Source organism: Carettochelys insculpta, chromosome 7, assembly GCF_033958435.1.
Source record: "Carettochelys insculpta isolate YL-2023 chromosome 7, ASM3395843v1, whole genome shotgun sequence".
Classification (NCBI taxonomy): domain Eukaryota; kingdom Metazoa; phylum Chordata; order Testudines; family Carettochelyidae; genus Carettochelys; species Carettochelys insculpta.
Genome location: NC_134143.1, coordinates 32980391 through 33000355, shown reverse-complemented (window position 1 = coordinate 33000355; position 19965 = coordinate 32980391). Strand labels below are relative to the sequence as shown.

The window sequence follows — 19965 nt, the reverse complement described above, 5'->3', positions numbered from 1 at the left end:
AATTGCACTGTTGCAGAACACCACTGCTCTCTGAAAGGCCAAGAGCAACAATGATGGATCCAGTAGGAGTAAGCAGCTGTGAGCTGCTTTGGCAGAATGCAGACATACACCCTTTATAGACGGTTTCTCCTCCCAATCCTCTAACTTCCTCTGTGAACAAACATCACTTCTCTCTTATTTGGATTGAATTCCAAGCAGTTCTTCCTCACCCAGATCGCCAGCTCTGGCATGCAGTGGGAAAGCAGAGAAGCAGCAGCTGTGCTCAGAGAAAAGAAGCCAAAGAACTGAGAATCACTTTCATGTTGATGACTCTGCCACCGGGAGTGGCTGTCTCCTCCAATGGCTTTAAACAAGCGCTGACAGGGCTGGCTTAAGTCGTTCGGAATGGTGAGCAATTGCTCAGCCCTTCACCGGGGACCTGACAGGAAGGACTGAAATGTTTCGAGGCCAATTTTTCAAGCAGCAAGTCAGCCTACCACAGGGAACATGATATCAAAGTTGCACCTCCAAATCTGAGATCACAGAAGAAATCAGCCATGTTCTTTGTGATTCTGCACACTGAACCAAATACCCATCTGGAGCACAGCAGAAAAACTTGAAGAATCAATTGCTGTGGGGGAGGTTGGAATTTCAGAGACCCATTAAAGGCCTTAAACAAATGCTGTTTAAATTTGCCATGTCTCAACTTAAGATGGCAAGGTGAAGGGAGTGCTTAGGGGACACCAAGTAATGCATGCTTTTTCATTTACTCTACAGACAGTGGTTCCCAACCTGGGATCAGCAGACCCCTGGGGGTGATGCAGGGTGTCTGTGAAAAAATAAAAGATAAATGAAAATGATCATAGAAAATAAGCTTTAAATAAATTGAAAAGTTACAATCAATTATTTTTAAATTGATTTTAAAAATCATCCAATAATGTTAATTGCTGCCCAAAAATCTATGTTATGGTTTCCTTTTTCCATTTAATCTAGTGTACGTAGTGTCTAGATTTGGCTTTGATGGGGGTCCCCGAACAAGTTTGGGGTTTATTGGGGGTCCACAAATGAGCTGGGGGGGTGATTGGGGGTGCACACTAGTGAAAAGGTTGGGAACCACTGTCTACAGAACACATTGTCACTAGGTGAGTAATGAGTAAAACACTGCAGCTAGCAGGAAATGTGCTAGCACTTCTTGAGCTTCTTCCATCAGGAATGAGAGACGTTTCCATGTTAGTTGAGTGGATCTGGCTGGTTCTGCTTCCCATCTGCGGTTAAATGTAACTGAAGAACTTCTGCAGTACCCATATGCACTGAAAATGAAAAATACATTTGGCATAGATCTTTGTGAGTCAACACGCATTATAATCTCAAAAGAGTAGCTAATGCCTATCCATAAGGCTGGACTTTTAAAGCCATTTAGGCACCCAAAGATGGAGAGGGACCTAGTGGGATTTTCAGAAGCCCCTAGACACCTGTCTCTGATTGAAATCAATGGGAGTTAGATGTCTAGCCACTCTAAAATTCTAACTAAGGGGTTATTTGCATCTTAAAGAACCTAAATAGCTTTAAAAATCAAAGTCACTTTTGAAAATGGGATGTAGAATCTCAAGAGTTTTTGAAAATGCAGCCTCTGTTTTTTCTGGTTATAACAATACACTTTATATAGCTAGAAAAGACAGGAATACTGCTCAGGGCAGAGTTCATTTTGATAAGTCCCAACACTTGGAACAACAGAGCTTTGGAGGAAGTGCCAAGTTTGCTTATTTGGACTTGAATATTTTCTTTTTTGAAAACTGGAGCTCAGAGGAATGGCAAGTTGCAACATATTTTATTCTTTAAAAATCTAATTTACGTATTTCTCCTGGCAGGGATGTATGATTGGGCAAGATTTTTGCTATTCACTTAGCAGAATTTTCACAACAAAATTAAGGATGAAGCTCTACCCCATGCCCAAATCCCTACCAGACTGAAAACGCTCACAGGGCATGCATTACTGCTTGCGCAGAGATAACCATGAAAAGGCTACTCAAAGACTTACAGTATTATCAAAATAAAGCCAGCAAGGATTTTGCTATCATTTGTCTACTTGTAGTATTCCTTCCTCTCATAGTACAGTGTGAATGTTACGAAAGCGTGGTTAGAGCATTGGCCTGGGAGACAGGACCTCTCAATATCTATACTTAGGTCTGCCATTAGCTTATTGTCTGACTTGTGCCAAATCGCTCAACTTCTCTAAGGGCTATATTTACTGCAGGTTCGATGCACCATGACTGATCCATTGGAGTTTGATTTTGCTGTGTCAGTGAAGACACGGCAAAACTGATCTCTCTAGACTTTTCCATTGTTCCTGTTATTCCACACTGCCGTGTTGAGTAAGGGACATCGGTGCAAGCCCAAAGAGCGCTTGGTTACACCAGGGAACAAAGTTGATCCTGATGCATTGATTCTAGCTATGTTAATGGTGTATTGTGTATCTCAGATGGATTTTGACCCCTACTGTAGACCAGACCTAAGGCATCATCCAGAAAATGAGTAAAATCAGGCCCACCAGGAGGGGACAGATGCCCTGGGCCCAGAGATTCCACAGGGCCCAGGGCTACCATAGTAGTGGTGGTGGCTGGAGCCCCAGATCATTTAAATTGCTGCTGAAGCCCTGGGTGACATATTCTGGGTGGCACTAAAGGCTGACTTGTGAGGTAGGCATGGTGCACTGTGCTCCAGCCAGCTCTGAGGGCTAGCTGCCCATTCCCACCCTTTCTGCTAGAGGCCCTGTCTCTTCAGGGAACACAGAGTCAGCCCTCCAGCTGGCCCAGGGGCCCAGCTATTCTGTCAGCCAGTAAAATATTTACCTATCTCAAGGGTCCGTTGCTGCCTAATTAATGTTTATAAAATGCCTTCAGGTCATTGGAGTTACAGGAAATATGTAATAAATACAAAATATTTATTTAATAAATATGAAGTATTTATATAATATTTACCTGGCTTGTCTTCCTCTGGAATAGCTTCTTGCTTCTGTCTCTGAGACAATCTGTTAAAAAGAAATAGAAAGGAAAATTAGGTATTTTTCTAATTCTAAATTTTGAATACATCTGGTAGTCACAGAAATGAATGGTTGATGATTGCATTAGTCTGCCACTTTGCCATTCACTTCCTGTTTTCATGTATATTTTTATCTTCTAGTTCCTCTGTTCATGCTGTTGACTGAGAATCCACATGCAAGTACTGAAATTCAAGCCCCTGCACACTTTTACCAGTTCACCCTAATCTCTGACCCATGTGCTACTGAAATCATGGGCCCCCATTGAGCAATGACTACAAGCTGTATTAGCGGCTTAGATGGACTTTGGATTAGGCCTTCAGTTAAACCAGTTGATATGTGGCAAGGGAGGAGGTAGTTGTGTTCAAAATCAGTTTTATTGCTTGCTTGCTGAATCTCTTTCTGTGTTACAGTCTCTTTCTCTCCTCTAGCTGCTGTTCATGCAAACTAAGGTACCCAACATGTCTGCAGCCAAATGTAAGTTAAACGTTTCAAACGCAGTTCAATAGTTTGTATTAGAGCACCTGGTTGAATATGTCCTTCCTGAGTGTTGCCCTCTGGAGGATAGACTCACTGCAGTCTGGGACATCTGGGACTGGAGTCTCTTCTCCATGCTGATACTCAATGACTGGCACTCTGGTTGTAAGTTGGCAGTTGAGGTCTGTAACATTTTCTTAACAAGATCCTTTTCTATAATGAGAAGAAGATATGTGGACAGCAGAAGAAACCATATCTCACCTATTACAACACACACACACACACACACACACACACACACACACACACACACACACACACACACACACACACACACACACACACACACACACACACACACACACACACACGGAAAATTCCAAACTGCAAACATTAGAATGCCATACGATGATTTCCCCATTTTCTGTGTTCTGTCTCTGTCTTCACCCCCATGTTCTACCCTATATGCTGCATTTCTACAAGTACAGGAGAGAGAAGACAATTTTACCAGTTCACCTTAATCTCTGACCAATGTGCTACTGAAACCATGGGCCTCCATTGAGCAATGACTGCAAGCTGTACCATTGACTTTGATGGGCTTTGGATTAGGCCTTCACTTAAACTAATTGAAATGGGAGGTGGGGAGAAGTTAGATACGTATTCATTTTGAGAATCAGTTTTAATCAGAACTACAGCAGGACTCCAGTAATAGTCTGTTCCTGGGAGAGTACATGTATAATGGTGTCTTGCTGCAATACAGGTTAATGGAGCCAATGAGCTACTTGGCTACCTAAGAGAGAAGAGCTGCTCCAAATCCCACCATACCTCCTTTTGGGGAAAAAGGGATTTCCCCTACTCAGCTGGTACATACCCAGCACAAATACCCTTAAAATGAATATAACAAGGAAGGCCAGGCAGGGGAGAAAAGAAGGAGGTGTGGTGCTGTATGTAAGAGAGCAGTAGTATTGCTCAGAGCTCTAGTATAGGGAGGGAGAAAAGCCAGTTGAGAGTCTTTGGGTTAAGCTCAGAGGCAGAAGCAACAGAGGTGGTGTTCTGGTTTGTGTCTGCTATAAACCACCACATCAAATAGATGAGGTAGACAAGGATTTCTTCAGACAACTAAGAGAAACTTCCAAATCACAGGCCCTAGTTCTCACAGAAGACTTTAATCACCTTGACATTTTTGGGAGACCAATACAGCAGCACACAGACAATTCAGGAAGTTTTTGGAGAATGTTGGGGACAACTTCCGGGTACATGTGCTGAAGGCAATGGCCAGGGGCCATGCGCAGCTTGACCTGCTGCTCACAAACAGGGAAGAACTAGTAGGAGACATACAAGTTGGCGGCAACCTGGGTTGCAGATGAGATGGTGGATTTCAGGATCCTGACAAAAAGAAAAAAGGGTGAGAAGTAAAATACAGACCTTTGATGTCAGAAGAGCAGACTTTGACTCCCTGAGAGAATTGATGGACAGGATCCCTGGGGAAGCTCATATGAAAGGGAAAGAGTCCAGGACAGCTGGCAGTATTTTAAAGAAAACTTATTGCAGGCACAGAAACAAACCATCCCAACGTGCATTCAGAAAAGCAAAGATAGTAGGTAACCAGCTTGACTTAGACAGGGAAATCCTTGACGAGCTTAAACGCAAAAAGGATGTGTATAAGAAGAGGAAACTTGGACAGATGACTAAGGGGGAGTATAACTATATTGGTGGAGAATGCAGAGTAGTAATCAGGAGGTGAAAGCACAACTGGAACTGCAGCTAGCAAAGAAAGTGAAAGGTGACAAGAAGGGTTTTTACAGGCATGTTAACAATAAGAGGATGATTAGGGCGGGTGCGGGGCCATTACTGTTGCTGAGTGAGGGAGGTAAGCTGATGACAGATGATGTGGGAAAAGCTGAAGTACTCAATGCTTTCTTGCCTTTGTCTTCACCGACAAGGTCAGCTCCCAGATTACTTTATTACACAATGCAGTATAGGAAGGAGATGGCCAGCCCTCAGTGGGGAAAGAACAGAAAAAGCTCAACATACACAAATGTGTGGGTACAGATCTAATGTATCCAAGAATACTGAAAGAATCAGCAAACGTCATTGCAGAGCCTCTAGTCATTATCTTTAAAAACTTGTGGAGATTAGGAGAGGCCCCAGATGATTAGAAAAAGGCAGATATAGTGCCCATCTTTAAAAAAGGAAAGACAGACAATCGAGGGAACTTTAGACTGGTCAGCCTTACCTCAGTCCCTGGAAAAATCATGGAGAGGATCCTCAAGGTATCCATTTTGAAGCTCTTGGAAGAGGGGAAACTGATCAGAAATACTCAACATGGATTCACCAAGGGCAAGTCACATCTGACCAATCTGATTAGCTTCTATGCTGAGGTAACTAGCTCTGTGGACACAGGGAAGTCAATGGATGTGATATACCTCAACTTCATCAAAACTTTTGATACAGTCTCCCACAATATTCCTGCCCATAAGTTAAGGAAGTATGAATTGGATAAATGGACTGTAAGGTAGATAGAAAGCTGGCTAGATGGCTGGACCCAAAAGGTTGTGACCAATGGCTCAACGTCTGGTTGGTGGTCGGTTTCAAGTGGAGTACCCCAAGAATCAGTTCTAGGGTTGGTATTGTTCAACGTCTTTGTTAATGACCTCGATGAGGGATGGATTGTACCCTCAGCAAATTTGTGAATGATGCTAAGCTAGAGGGACAGGTAGATACGTTGGAGGGTAGGGATAGGGTCCAGAGTGACCTGGATAAATTGGATGATTGGGCCAAAATAATCTGATGCAGTTCAACAAGGACTAGTGCAGAGTCCTTGGGATGAAAGAATCCCAAGCATTGTCACAGGCTGTGGACCAACTGGCTAAGTAGTTGTGTGGCGGAAAAGGACACTGGGGATTACAGTGGATGAGAGGCTGGATGTGGGTCGACAGTGTGCCATTGTAGCCAAGAAGGCTAACGGCATATTGGGGTGCATTAGGAGAAGCATTTCCAGGAGACCTAGAGAAGTTGTTATTCTCCTCTTTTCGGCATTGGTGAGGCCACCTGCGGAGTATTACATCCAGGTCTGGATAGTATAGAAAGGATGTGGAAGCACTGGAGCGGTTCCAGCGGAGAGCAATGAAAATGATTAGGGAGCTGGAGCACATGACCTATGAGGAGAGGCTGAGGGATTTGGGCTTATTTAGTTTGCAGAAGAGAAGACTGAACGGCAATTTGATAGTGGCCTCCAACTTCTGCAGCAGGGCTCTAAAGAGGATGGAGAGAGGCAGCACTCAGCACCTGTGGATTTAGGAGGCTTACTTTGAAAATTTTGGCCTATAACTTGCATAGAAACAGTCCTTTAATCTAAGCGGGGCCGTATTCAATAACCATAAGTGGAACTCAAAAGACGGGACAGATAGAATGAAGAAAACTGAGACTAGTGAGAGACATATTTTAGAAAGCCAGGCACGCCATCCATTAGTCCAGATACTATCTCAAACCCATCCCCACAGCGACTGAGTTCCTGAACAGCAAGCAAAATTCGGATCCTTAATTCTTCACCAGGTACTGCAAACTAGGTTGGAAGAAAGCCCTAAGAGATTTCATATGAAGGAACATTTTCTCCAGAGAAACTTTTTCCTAACAAAAACCTGTGCTCCATAAACTTGGGTCAACCTGAAATGCTGTGAAGAGTGTATTGGGAATAATTTTGTGGTTGCTGAAGTAGAAATAATTAAGGGTGTCAAACTCTGAGAATAGAAATGGGTGTCTGTTCCTCTTTCCCAGGCACCAAGTTGGGGTTCCAGGCTCTCCTCACCCTTCTGACCAGCTGTGAGGAGCCATTGCTGAATAGCCAACAAGGAATCTGTCTGCAGGATCTGACACAGCAGCTCCAAAACCTGTTGGCAGAAGAGCAAAGTGGAAAGTGACAGTGTGATCAGGTCGGAGTGACACTGACTGTACCTGGAACACAGACAACCAGCCGATGAAGGGTATGTACACACAGGCATCTTGCTTATCTAGATGCTGTGTAGGTGTGGACTTTGTCTTTCAGTTTTATGAGTTACTTTTCCCTGCCCAGAGTCTAAGCAACACATTTGAAAATATAATGAAGAAACAGAGGCTGATTTATCAAAGCTGGCTTTGTGCAAGGGAGATATGCCCCCTCCTCTCAACAAAGACTAGGATAAAGCTCTGATTACTGAAGTCAGTATTTAAATGGGACTAAACTTGTCAGGACATTGGGTATTCTGTTGCAGGGCAAGCTCACTGCTTTTATACAGGCACTCAAACTTACCACATAAAAGAGCTTTATCAGTTAGGTGTGAATTTGTGTCTCTGTCCTGTGGGTTGTTTTTTTAGGTCTTGTGTTTCCCTCTATCTGTTGTGCCTACAGCTATTCAGTCAGGGGCAGGCCTGGCCACACTCGCTACACATGCTAAATAGGAACTTCTCATTCTCCTCAGCCTACAGAGCAGGTGATTCTAAAATGTTTCTTGGTCACTGCTGCAGATTTTCATGCACCTCTTTCCTTAGTACCCCTTTCCACTGCCTTTCCTGCCTTAACCTGGAGTTATCCACTGTCACTTCACCATTTAAAACAAAAGAATAACAAAGCCAGGTTGTGGGAAGCAAACCAGTTTCCAATTTATAAACTTGTCTCCTTGAGGGAGGGAAGGAATGACTCCTACAAGGGCAGTATTCTCTTACCATTGCTTAAACCCTCCACTCCTCTATCTCCTGTCCACTACAGCCTGCTATCAGTCAACATTTTTATTTATGATCTCAAAACAAATATCAAATCATTGGTGCTAATTTGCAGATGACACAAAGATTGGTGGAGTGGTAAATGATGATGAGAACCGGGCAGTCATGCAGAGCAATCTGGATCACTAAAATATGTTTGCAGACACAGCCAAAGGCAAAGTCAGACATCTAGGCACAAATGAACGGCTAATGTGGTCCCTGATTGTATAAACAGGGAACTACTGAGCAGGTTTATGGAAGTGATTTATACCTCCGTATATAACATTAGTGAGATTGATATTTTTAAATATCAGTGTCCACATTTTTGAAAGGACGTTGAAAAATTCAAGGGGGTACAGAAAAGACCAACAAAATTATTTGAAAGATAGAGAAAATGTTTAGTTTATCTAAAAGGCTGTTGAGAGATGACTTGATTACAATGTACAGACACCTTCATGGGAGAAAACACCAGGTGCTAAATGGCATTTTAATGTAACAGAGAAAGGCAGAACAAGAATCAAGGGCTAGAAGTTGAAGCCAGGCCAGTTCAAGTTAGAAATAATGCACACATTTAACAGTGTGAAAGTGGTGGATTCTCTATGGCTGCGTCTACACTACAGCGATCTTTCAAAAGGTGATCTTCCAGAAGATTTTCTTTTGAAAGAGCACATCCACACACAAAAAAGCAGATTGAAAGATAGATCCGCTCTTTCAATAGAGAGCCTCCACACAGCCCCCACTCTTTCAAAAGAACAGGCCAGGGATCAAAAAATCTGGTGCCACGAGGACGGCTTTTTTGAAAAAAGGGCTGTGGAGTGTCTACACCTGCTTTTCTTACAAAAGAAGCTTTTGAAAGGAGGTGCTCTTCTTGATCTGGGGGCAGAAAAGGGCTTCTGGAAGAAGAGCTACATTCTTTGATTTTGATCAAAAGAGCTCATTTTGTGTGTGGATGTTCCAATGTGTTGTTTTGAAAAAGGACTTGGTTTTCTGAAAGAACTTGCTATTGTAGACAGTGCCTTCAAAACTCAAACTTTTCTGAAAAATACTCTTCTCTTTTCTATGTAGATTCTTCTACCACTTTCACAATTGTAGTATCTATTGATACTTCTGTCTGCTTGCTTAATCAAACACACATTATTGGGCTCAATGAAGGTGTATGTGGATGAAATTCTTTGGCCTGTGATAAAGGAAGATCAGACTAGATGATCTAGAAATCTCCTTTGGACTTGAGAATTATTAACCTGTTATTTATCATTAATTTTATCTGCCTTATTTAGATTGGAACTACTTTTTGTTCCCTCCCCCGCTTTTTTTTGGCTCTGGTCTCTATTGCTTTTCTATAAAGCACCATGCACACTTATAGGATACTCCTTGTGGTGGGGTGTACTTATCTGCACCAGCCCTGGGAGAGTTAACTGTGTTTTGCAGGCTGTGGAAGCCCTACCTCTGGTGTGCATGCTCTGCTTGGAGGCAGAATACAAAATGAAGCAGCCCAACTCAGTCTGGGGAGGTTGCTGAAGGTCAAGGACACAGAATACAGGCTCTCTCTAGGGAGTTGCTACAGGCCCCAGTTACAGAGCTCCAAATGGGGCTTCAGGCTGCCCAACGAGCCGGGAGAAGGGACTGCACCAACAGGTGCTACGCCACTTTAGGACTGCAGGGACCTGGGGAAAATATGGAGTTTGCTGAGGCAGAAAGGGTACAGTGCAGCCCAGCAGCCTTAAATTACTCTCTGGTGAGTGAACCAGGGAACTGGTTGGTGTGTTTTTGGGAGGATCTCTTGTGACTCTGTGGTAAGCACCCCCACCACTGCCTGGACTCCAGGCTGGGACTTGGGGGAACAGAGAGGGGTCAATGCCCTGTACCCTGGGCAAAACTCTAATGGAGTTCAGGAGTTCCCAAGCACTGCACCCCACCTGCAGGCAGGAGTGGCTCTCTCAGCAGGTGGAACGTTTATTAGTTGACGGAGCACAGATCAGTACAGAGGTGTCTGTACAGCAGGCAGAGACAGGAAGTCCTGTGGCACCATATAAACTCACAGATACATTGGAGCATAAGCTTTTGGGGGTAAAGACCGGCTTCGTCAGATGCGTGAGTGGGGAGAGGGGGTTCATAGGCGGTTTCAAAGAGGGAGGCTCAGTTAAGGGGAGGGCCAGAGCTGACAAGGTCTGTTCAGTCAGGGTGGAAATGGCCTGTTATAGGTAGCGTACATCAAGAGAGGGGAAAAAGCAAGTCAGATCAGTCAGGGGGAAAGTGGAGAAACTGCACTGGAAGTTCACAGCTCCACATTAGAACCTGACAGTGGGCCTGACTGACCTGACTCATTTTTTCTCCTCTCTTGATGTATACTACTGATAATGGGCCATTTCCACCCTGACTGAATACACCTTGTCAGCTCTGGCCCTCCCTTTTACTAGGATCCCCCTCTTTAAATATTCCTCTGAACCCCACCCCCACTCCATTGATGCATCTGATGAAGCGGGTCTTTGCCCACAAAAGCTTATGCTCCAAAATATCTGTTAGTCTATAATGTGCCACAGGGCTTCTTGTTGTTCTCGAAGATACAGACTAACACAGCTACCTCTCTGATACAGGCAGAGACAGTCATTCCAATCCATCTTGGGGAGAGGAACCAGAGGGGTGCCCCATCTGGGGTCTAGCTTCCCCTCAGCACAAGCTAGCTGCCTTCCCCTTCAATCCCCTGCTTCTAACTGCAGCCTCCAATTCAAAACCCAGCTCAGCTCCTCCCTGATCTTTGTTCAGGACAGAGGTGTTACCTGCCAGCTTAGGTTACAGCCCCAGGGGCTCACCCTTAGCTGCTGTGAGCTGCTCTGCCTGTCACACACACATCCAGCCTGACTCTCACCCACCCACCCCCTGCTTCATCACAGATACACAACCCGAAGTGATGCCTCATTTACTCAATGGGCTAGTCAGCCATGCAATCCCACAGAGGCTGAACAGTTTATTGACTTTGGCCATTAGGCCACTCTACCCTAAGTGGAAGGGCTGCCGTTATTGACTCCAGCCTCTAAGCTGTACTGCCATGTTTTATAGTCAGTCATGAACACAGGGCCTAATTGGCTTCTATACATTTTTTGTCCTTCTCACCATATGGGACCTGGTACATGGGATGGAATGTACCTACGCTGCAACAGTCCTAAAGGAAAAACAGAGGGGAAGTGAGAAACAGGCAGTATCAGGTGCAACTAGTCCTTCTCACTATGTTCTACTTACTACCAGCTCTTGGTCCAGGAAAGACAGGGCAGCATCTTTCCCTTTTTTCTTTGCATCATTCTGGCAAAACTGGTGGGATGTGTGGTGGGTTGTTGCCCGAGAGGAAGGCGGGATGAGGCGCCCAGTTTCTGCTGAATACTGTGTTGCTCTCCGGGGCTCTTCTGTCTGTTAAAATGCAAATGCATGCGCATCCTCTGATGAGAGGGGCAGAGGTTGCATAGGATTAGAACAAGACTGAGTGTAATAAGGCTGTGATGAGAGGGGAAAGCTTCATCAACACATGAATTCACCGGCTGCTGTTAAGTGAAGCTACCCTGGAGTACTGAAAGGTCATGGGAGAGGTGAGCTTTTCTCCAGCTGTGACCTGCATGCACTGTTTTTCCAAACAATGTTTTATTGAAAATTGAAACTTGTGGGCCATCTTCTGCTGCCAGACAGAAGAGACACACAAATTAATGTTCAAAACCTAAACACTACAGCTAAACGCATAGCTATCTTAATGCAGCTATAATGGTGTATTGAGTCTATTGAGAACAACAAGAAGTCTTGTGGCACCTTATAGACTAACAGATATTTTGGAGCATAAGCTTTTGTGGGCAAAGACCTGCTTCATCAGATGCATGGAGGGTGGGGTTCAGAGAAGTATCTAAGAATGGGGCCCTCCCTTTTACTGGGACCCCATTCTTTAGATACCCCTCTGAAACCACCCTCCCCCCACTCATGCATCTGATGAAGCAGGTCTTTGCCCATGAAAGCTTATGCTCCAAAATATCTGTTAGTCTATAAGGTGCCACAAGACTTCTTGTTGCTCGCGAAGCTACAGACTAACACACCTACCTCTCTGACATCTGAGTCTATCGGGTCCCAGTGGTAAGAATGCTAATCCAGCATGCTAAATTTGGGGATCCTGAATGTAATTGATTTCTACAGTGCATGCAGGGGTTGTGTAGACTTCCTGTAACCAGTGCTCCATATCCTCCTCAGTCCTGCTCTGTACTACACATTGGTATTCCAGCTCTGGCATCCTATGGCACTGCCAATGTCCTTTAATCCTGACCTAAAACTCCTCTGCTGTGTCCAGTCATGCTCTCTCATACAAGTTTGCTCCTTAATCCTGACGTGTAACATCCTGTAAATCCTGATTCCCCCCTCCACTGGAGATTGACAATTGTACCATTGTGCAATTGTTTTGTGTTGTGCTTCTACAGGAGTTTGAAACCAATTTCAGCTGTCCCCTAAAGTAGAACTGAGCCTGTGTGTGTGTCAAGAGACAGATAATAGAACAAGGAGCAATGGTCTCCAGTTGTAGTGTGTGTGGGGTGTCTAGGATGGAAATTAGGAAAAATATTGCACTGACTATTTCTACACTAATAAGGTCTTTTGGAAAATCTGTCCCTTTTTTGAAAGAACACATGCAGCATCCCCACACAAAAGGTGCTCTTTCAATCCAAAATCGAAAGAATGTAGCTCTTTTTCTGAAAGCCCTCTTCCCCTCCCGGATCAGGAAGAGCACCTCCTTTCAAAAGCTTCTTTCAGAAAAAAAGCACGTGTAGATGTTCTGTGGGCCCTTTTTTCGAAAGAGCAGTACTCATGGTGCCAGGTTTTTCGATCCTAGGCCCATTCTTTCAAAAGAGTGGGGGCTGCGTGGATGCTCTCTGTTGAACAACCAGATTGATCTTTTGATACACTTTTTTGTGTGTGGACATGCTCTTTCGAAAGAAGAGCTTCTGGAAGAGCCCTTCAGGAAGACCGTTTTTTGAAAGCTCACTGTAGTGTAGTTGTGGCCTAAGAGAGTGGTGAAGCCTTGGAATGCATTACCTAGAGAGGTGGTAGATTCTCTGTCCCTAGAGGTCTTTAAATCCCATCTTGACAAAACCCTGGCTGGGATGATTTAGTTGGGATTGGACCTGCTTTCAGCAAGGGGTTGGACTTAACGACCTCCTGAGGTCTCTTCCAATCTTATGATTCAAAGAGGTGAAAAACTAGTGTGGACCTACTTCTCCTTTTGGCCTGGTCCCCTCTGTGTGGCTGTTAAAGACACAAAGTACAAATTTTGGCTTCAGGTATTAAGCACTGAAGGGGATGGGCTAGTAGTGATCAGAAGTTACGATCCAGCACATTATTAAAGCAAAAAGAACATCTGCAAATTTTGGATCTGACTTCAGATTTTAGTCAAAATCCAAAATATGGGATATCCAGATCTGGGTATGGGTCCCATTCACTTTGCACATTTTGCCTTGTTTAAATGGGGATAATTTAACACTACCTTTACAAAATAGATTTCTACAAGACCCTTCAAGTCTTCATACATGGGTCATAAGATCTGTGGTAGTGCTAGAACAGCCTCATGAAAACCCCCCTTTGGGTTTTTCTGACCCCTTCCTCTGCATTTTTTTATTTCACTCCAGGTGGTGGTTGTGGTGGTGGTGGTGGTTAGATGACACTCAATAGCAAAGCAGCCCTAAATGTCATGCACACATTATGAAAAACTCACCACCTCCTTTTGTTCCACTTCAGTGGAGGAGGAAGCCGAAGCACTAACTCTGGCAGTGAGTTCCTTCAGTTCTTCCCTCCATGCATCTGACAACAGGCCTGTGAGAGGTTTGAGCAAGCTGAGTAAAGAAGCACCACTTAATTTCTACAGCACTTACTACCCTTGCATATGTCTAAAAACAGACTGCACCATGAATTACTCCCCCGCCCCTCAGGTATCCGTAACTCCCTTTTTTCACCATGGAAAGGAAGCTGCATGACCTCATCCTGAGGTCAACAGTTCTGCTTTAGAGCTTGGATGGAAGTGAGATGCAAATAAATGGCAGCTACAACACCTGGATACATTACAAGGTATTATGGGATGTACTGTATCTTGAGCAGTGATATCCTTTGTATGAGTGGGTGGAAAGGAAGGTTGCCATATTTCGCACCATGAGTAGCCTCAGATGGAAAACAAACATATAATTGCAAACATGGTGGTGTGGTGTCATATGTGAAGGAGATAAAGGCTCATACAAGAGGGAAGGTGTTGCAGAGCTGGACTAGGAGAGGCGAGGAGAGTGGGGAATCTCTTAAATCTCTGATCTGTCCCCCTGTTAAAGCCTCCTATATGGGCTTTGCAGGGACGTTCAGAGTTGCAGAGCTATAGAAAGCTTAAACAGGAGCACTAAAGTCATGGTGAGTCCTCTGCACCCTATAGCCGTTTGCCATGGGTGGCAGGTATAAGAGGCATGGGGAGGTAATGCCTTCCCAGGGTCTTAGTGCTAGCCTCTCCTGGTTTCCTGTACCTACTCTGACCATTACTGCAGGCTCTTACATCAGGCTGTGGTAGCCTGGTGAGTCTTCTTCTGAAGTGCACCTAGTAACTTAAAAGTGAGAAGCCTTACAGCTTGCCAGACCCCTTAGCATAACACTGAACTTGTGAAAGAGCCATTAAATGGTAATGAAGCCATTTAAAAGGCACGCGCCAATCCTGCAAGTTTTAAAATTTACTGACAAACATAGGCATACATTACTCTAATGTGTACAGGACCTTCATTTAAAATTTGCTTTAAATATTTAGTTTATTGATGAATACTATAAACTCACATCTCTAAAAGCATAGCATATTTTTAGATGTACATACTGAGCATTCAGCTTTAGTCTCAAATGCTTGGATCTTCAGATGTATAATTTTTTAAATTAATTCTTCAAAAGACCACCCTTATCTAATTACTGTAGTACCAAATTCATGCTCAAAGGTCTTCTTGTCCAATCTGTCCATCCTTTCTCTAATCTTTCTCCTTTCACCCGCCTCTTAAACAGAGCCCTTAAAGGGACAACATCTCTTTTCTTCCAGATAAGGAAGTTCATTTGTCCAGCTTTCTTTGCATCTGACTAGTTGATTAACTACTTTTAAGAAAACCCACCACCAAAATCCATATCTTAGCAAGACATAAAATCCTTTGTTATGCCTAAACATAACATTTTAAACATAAACATTTTAAACATAAACATATAGTGAAATTTCATAAATGTCTCTTATGAAGATCACACAAAATAAACTAATGTTCTCTTTAAAAGCAATGAAGTTTGTCATAAACACACTAATCCACTCTGAATGATTATTTTAAAATGTCCTTGTTTCAGTGCATTAAATATGTAGTAATCTGGAATAATTACTTTATGAAGCTTTAGGAATACATTTAAAACCAGCTTAGAAATACTTATTAAGAAAGTATAAAACAGAAGAGCTGCATCGTGTATTCTGTTATATTTAATGTTGTATTCAGTAGGACAGCTGACCTGCCCCTACTACAAAGTTTACTTGCAAATAAATTGCTGAAAGTGACATGTTTTTAGTCCCTAATGTAGTGCTTTTAATTAGATGCTTTCTGCATGTCACTTGCTACATTTGGGTTCTGGGATTTGGCTGGAACGGGTGAGCAGAGTGGGAAGAGAACAGGGAGAAAGTGGGAAGGTGGTGGGGCCTGGTCAGAGTGCGGGGGAGGGTGGAGTATGGGTGGGACCACAGGCTGGGGACCGTGCCTTCCCAAGCAGCAGCTTCACCAATCCCCCACATTTGTCACTCAAGACGCCCAGTTCAGAATTGGACACACTGTCCCCACCCAGGGTTCTTTTGTATCAAGTGGCTGGTGCAACGTATTGTGCATGTTTGAGGTCTGATGCCCTCCAGGTGAAGGGAGAACCTTTGGCTTCATACTGAGAGTAATCAAGTTGCTGGAGAATGGAGAGGTGTCCAGAACAAAGGGGCACTGTACTCACAGTGATATGTCTGAAAGCAAGCAAGCATCTCTAACCTAGTGGCTCTCAACCTTTTCAGTCTACTACACCCCTTTTAGGACCTTTATTTGTCTTGTGTACCTCCCAGTTGCAACTCACTTAAAAACTGCCTGCTTACAAAATCAGACATAGACATACAAAAGTGTCACAGAACACTACGGGTTGAACGTCTTGAATCCAGAACTCTCTTGTGTGGCCACATCTGTAATCTGGCATGATTTTAGCTAGCTGGATGACCGTTTATCATGGGTGTGGCCAAGTTTCCCGTGGTCCCAAAAAGTTTATTTACAGCTACCAGTCCTGTCTCTCAGTGTTCTGTGTTGTTATTTAGCTTTAATTTACCCCTAAATGTCTCCTAAGAACCCAATAAGCAGTGGAAGTGTTTGCCATGCTGCTAGACAATATTGACCTCCCAGGGTCTGGCAAATTCTCTCATCTGGCATGGGTCAGGTCCTAAGGGTGCTGGACAAGAGAGATTCAACCTCTATTCATGGAATAATTAACTACTTTTTCATTATTACTGTGTAATTATAAAATAAAGCAATTGAAATATAAATATTGTACTTACATTTCACTGTATAGAATATAGAGAAGTATAAACAAGTCATTGTCTGTCTGAAATCTGTACTGACTTCAGCAGTGCTTTTTAGGTCACCTGTTGTAAAACTAGACAAATAACTAGATGAAGAAGACCTCTGTGTGCCCCCAGCTGCTCTAACCTAAGAGGCCATAGCATTAGGAAATAATTTCTCACTTCATTTATTTGAGATCCTGTTAATTAGGTTGTATGCAAGGAACCAATTTAAACCTGATGATGAATTTAATGGCATGGTCCACAGCTTAATTACCATGGTAATTTCACTTGCTTGGGATATGCACAAGTAATTACATGATAGTCAGATAGGGCTGTCTGGCCCTTGGGACAGTGAAATGCTGATGGTGCTCTTGTGCGCCACGGGAAGACCTCTGCTAGGGTAAAGCTGCTATGTAACATTAACTCTTCAGGGTGGCAATATCTGATGTCTGTGAAACCTGGCATTATGTTTCTCCCACTCAAAACCACTTCAGCTCAAAGGGGCAGGAAAAATAATCAACTGAGACTTTGGTCCATGTAAGACCTATGCTACCTCCAGCCCTGGCACAGGCCAAAACAAGTGAAGTCACTTGAGAACTATTTCAGGCACAGCATGATTAAGTCTGTTTATTAAGGAATTTCACTCTAATGAACCAAAAGGTCATCCAACAGGGCATCCTGATCAAGCAGTCTACCACACTAGAGTGTGTGAGCAGCACACTAACCTGCAGTTAGCATTGGGACCAGATTACTATGTGGATCTCCAATTGGCACCTGGGCCACAGGTACCCCCAGTACAGTCGTAGAAAGCTGGCCTTTTATCATTGGATGATGTGACAGAGGACTCATCACAGGCCACCCATCATTAATCATACAGATGGGGACACCATTTAACCCTACGATAGAAATGAAAAGAGGGAAATATTAACGAGTAACCCGCACACAAGAAAATAACGTCTTTCACTTTACACAACACACAGCATTTACTATTACTTTCTGCCCAAATAATAAATCTATCGGTGCATGGGTTCTGCTGTGGCATACAGGGATCAGTTTTCCTCCTCTGCCCCAATAACCGAATGGATTGCTGAAGCACCTCTGTTTATCGGTGTACAGCAGTGTTTCTTAAACTTTGTTCTGCAGAACACTGGTGTTGCTTGACCAACTTGCAGGTGTGCTGCGAGTGTTTGGAAAAAGAATGCAAAGTATATATTTTCTACTATTGAAACCAGATGCCATGTTACTCTTCACTGCTATGATACCCAAGTAAATTACCTAATTTTGTTTTTGCTGCGTATGTTTTGTTTTGTTCTGTTTTGTTTTGGTCTGACAACAATTCTTTTAATTTTTTTCATAGGTATTCTGCATAAAAATACTATTGTTTGGTGTTCCATGGCCTCATAATGTATAAGAAACACTGATCTACAGTATGTTTAGAGAGAGAATACACAGTTTGGATGAATTACACTACAGCCGCTATCATCTTTAAACTGGAAGCCAGGCATTGGATAAATTCTTCAGGGGTGTACATGTGGAATATGCAGCTGGGATTATTTTACTCAGTTAGACATCCAGATGATGCAGTGAAATGGGCCCTGGGATGGAGCAAATACATGCATGGGATCAACCTAAGAAGACTTGGATCATCACAGCTGCTCAGAATAATTCCCAGGGCAACACACTACAAACGTGGTAAGAATTCTGCTACTTTCCCCATACCCCACTGTGCTCTGAAATTAGGCCTATGCCGATGCATTACATTAATTTCTGTTTCCTCCCATCCTACTTGACTTCTGATCCTCAGTGAAAAAAAGACCACAACCTTAATGCCTGCCTTTAACTTATTTTTCTTTTCCCCATCTTAAGGCCATACCTTGGATGTGAGTCAATTGGTGCGGATGGGGGTTGTGCAGTGAGAAGAAGAAATGGTGGCTGAGGTTGCCAAAGCGAGAGTTGTTCTTTGACTGTGGTCTCACAGCTTCCATACTAAACCATAGTGGTGTGTTCAGGACCACCTGTTTGAGTTTTCCTGCTAATGCTGTCATGTCTTTTCCCTTGACTGGGCCAGCATCTGGGCTCCATAGTATTTCCATCTTCTCCTCAGCAGATGTGCACTCGGTTCTTGGAGACAAAGAAAAGAAAACCACTTATCAACATGCAATCACACTTTATGAAATCATCTATATTTTCAGTAGGGGTCAGGTTCATGAAAGGCAGAGTTGGAGTCCATTCCAAAAAGGCACAAACTCCAGTGCAGGCTATCTTCCTCTCAGGGACTTCACCGTACGTCCCTTCTGACCAGGCACAGAGATCCACCATCACTTATTTTTTGCCTCCACATTTCAAGGCACTGCAGCAAACTGCGGGAATTCTTTCTCTCACTGACCCTGGAGCAGATTTGGTTAGAAAGTTTCATTTACAGAAAAGGAAATACTGGATCATACCCCCCTGAAATGCACTTAGTGCTCTCAACATATTTATCGAGAAAAACAGGTTGAATGACATACCCACGTGAAGAGAAGCAGATGGGAAAGGTTTCTGTGTGTGACCAGGTCTGTTCGGTATTTATGGGAACACTTTGTTACCTGTGGAACAGCTATGGTTTGAAAGCTATGTCCAGCAAGAGCCCACATGAGTCTGAAAGCTGAGATGCAAGCCCACACAGAAACCTATATTCCTGCTGACATGCAGAAAAAGGAGCCTTCTGAGGAAATCCCCATGAAAACCCCTGAGAACTATCCCAGCTGGCAGCACTATTGGGTGACTCAGAGTCACGGCTTCCTAATCTGTCATCTGCTGTGGTAGACAAGGTTAGGAGTTCAGCTTCACCACAGCACTGAGATTACATTCTTAAGACTGACAAAAACTCCTCCAATCAGAGGATCATTAGCTGGCATTTTATCAGGTGACACCAGACTTTATCAGCATCAGCGCTAATATGAGGAGCAGTAGCATCATGCTCATGTTTCACTGCCTTCCTTAGCAAGAAAAGTATCATCATATTTCACAGGAGCGTCTGACTCAGTGTTTTGTTTCCTAGAACAGAAGCAGATGAGATCTGGGAATAAGCATGTTCTGATTTTTTTTCAAGCTCATCTTTAATCAGCTCTGATCCTTTTGAAGTCCAACAAAAAAGACCATTTCAGGA

General features: G+C 43.5%; 1 protein-coding gene across 1 annotated transcript; it reads right to left on the bottom strand.

The window, feature by feature from the left end:
- Nucleotides 1-1209: 1209 nt before the first annotated feature.
- Nucleotides 1210-19136, bottom strand: TBATA (thymus, brain and testes associated). The gene is made up of 9 exons (XM_074999590.1): nucleotides 18985-19136; nucleotides 18691-18938; nucleotides 17543-17713; nucleotides 13962-14059; nucleotides 11468-11632; nucleotides 7233-7383; nucleotides 3541-3706; nucleotides 2958-3007; nucleotides 1210-1289 (listed from the first exon to the last, which is right to left on the bottom strand). The coding sequence occupies exons 1-9, from the start codon at nucleotides 19134-19136 to the stop codon at nucleotides 1210-1212; spliced, it is 1281 nt and encodes a 426-aa protein (XP_074855691.1).
- Between the last annotated feature and the right edge of the window lie 829 nt (nucleotides 19137-19965).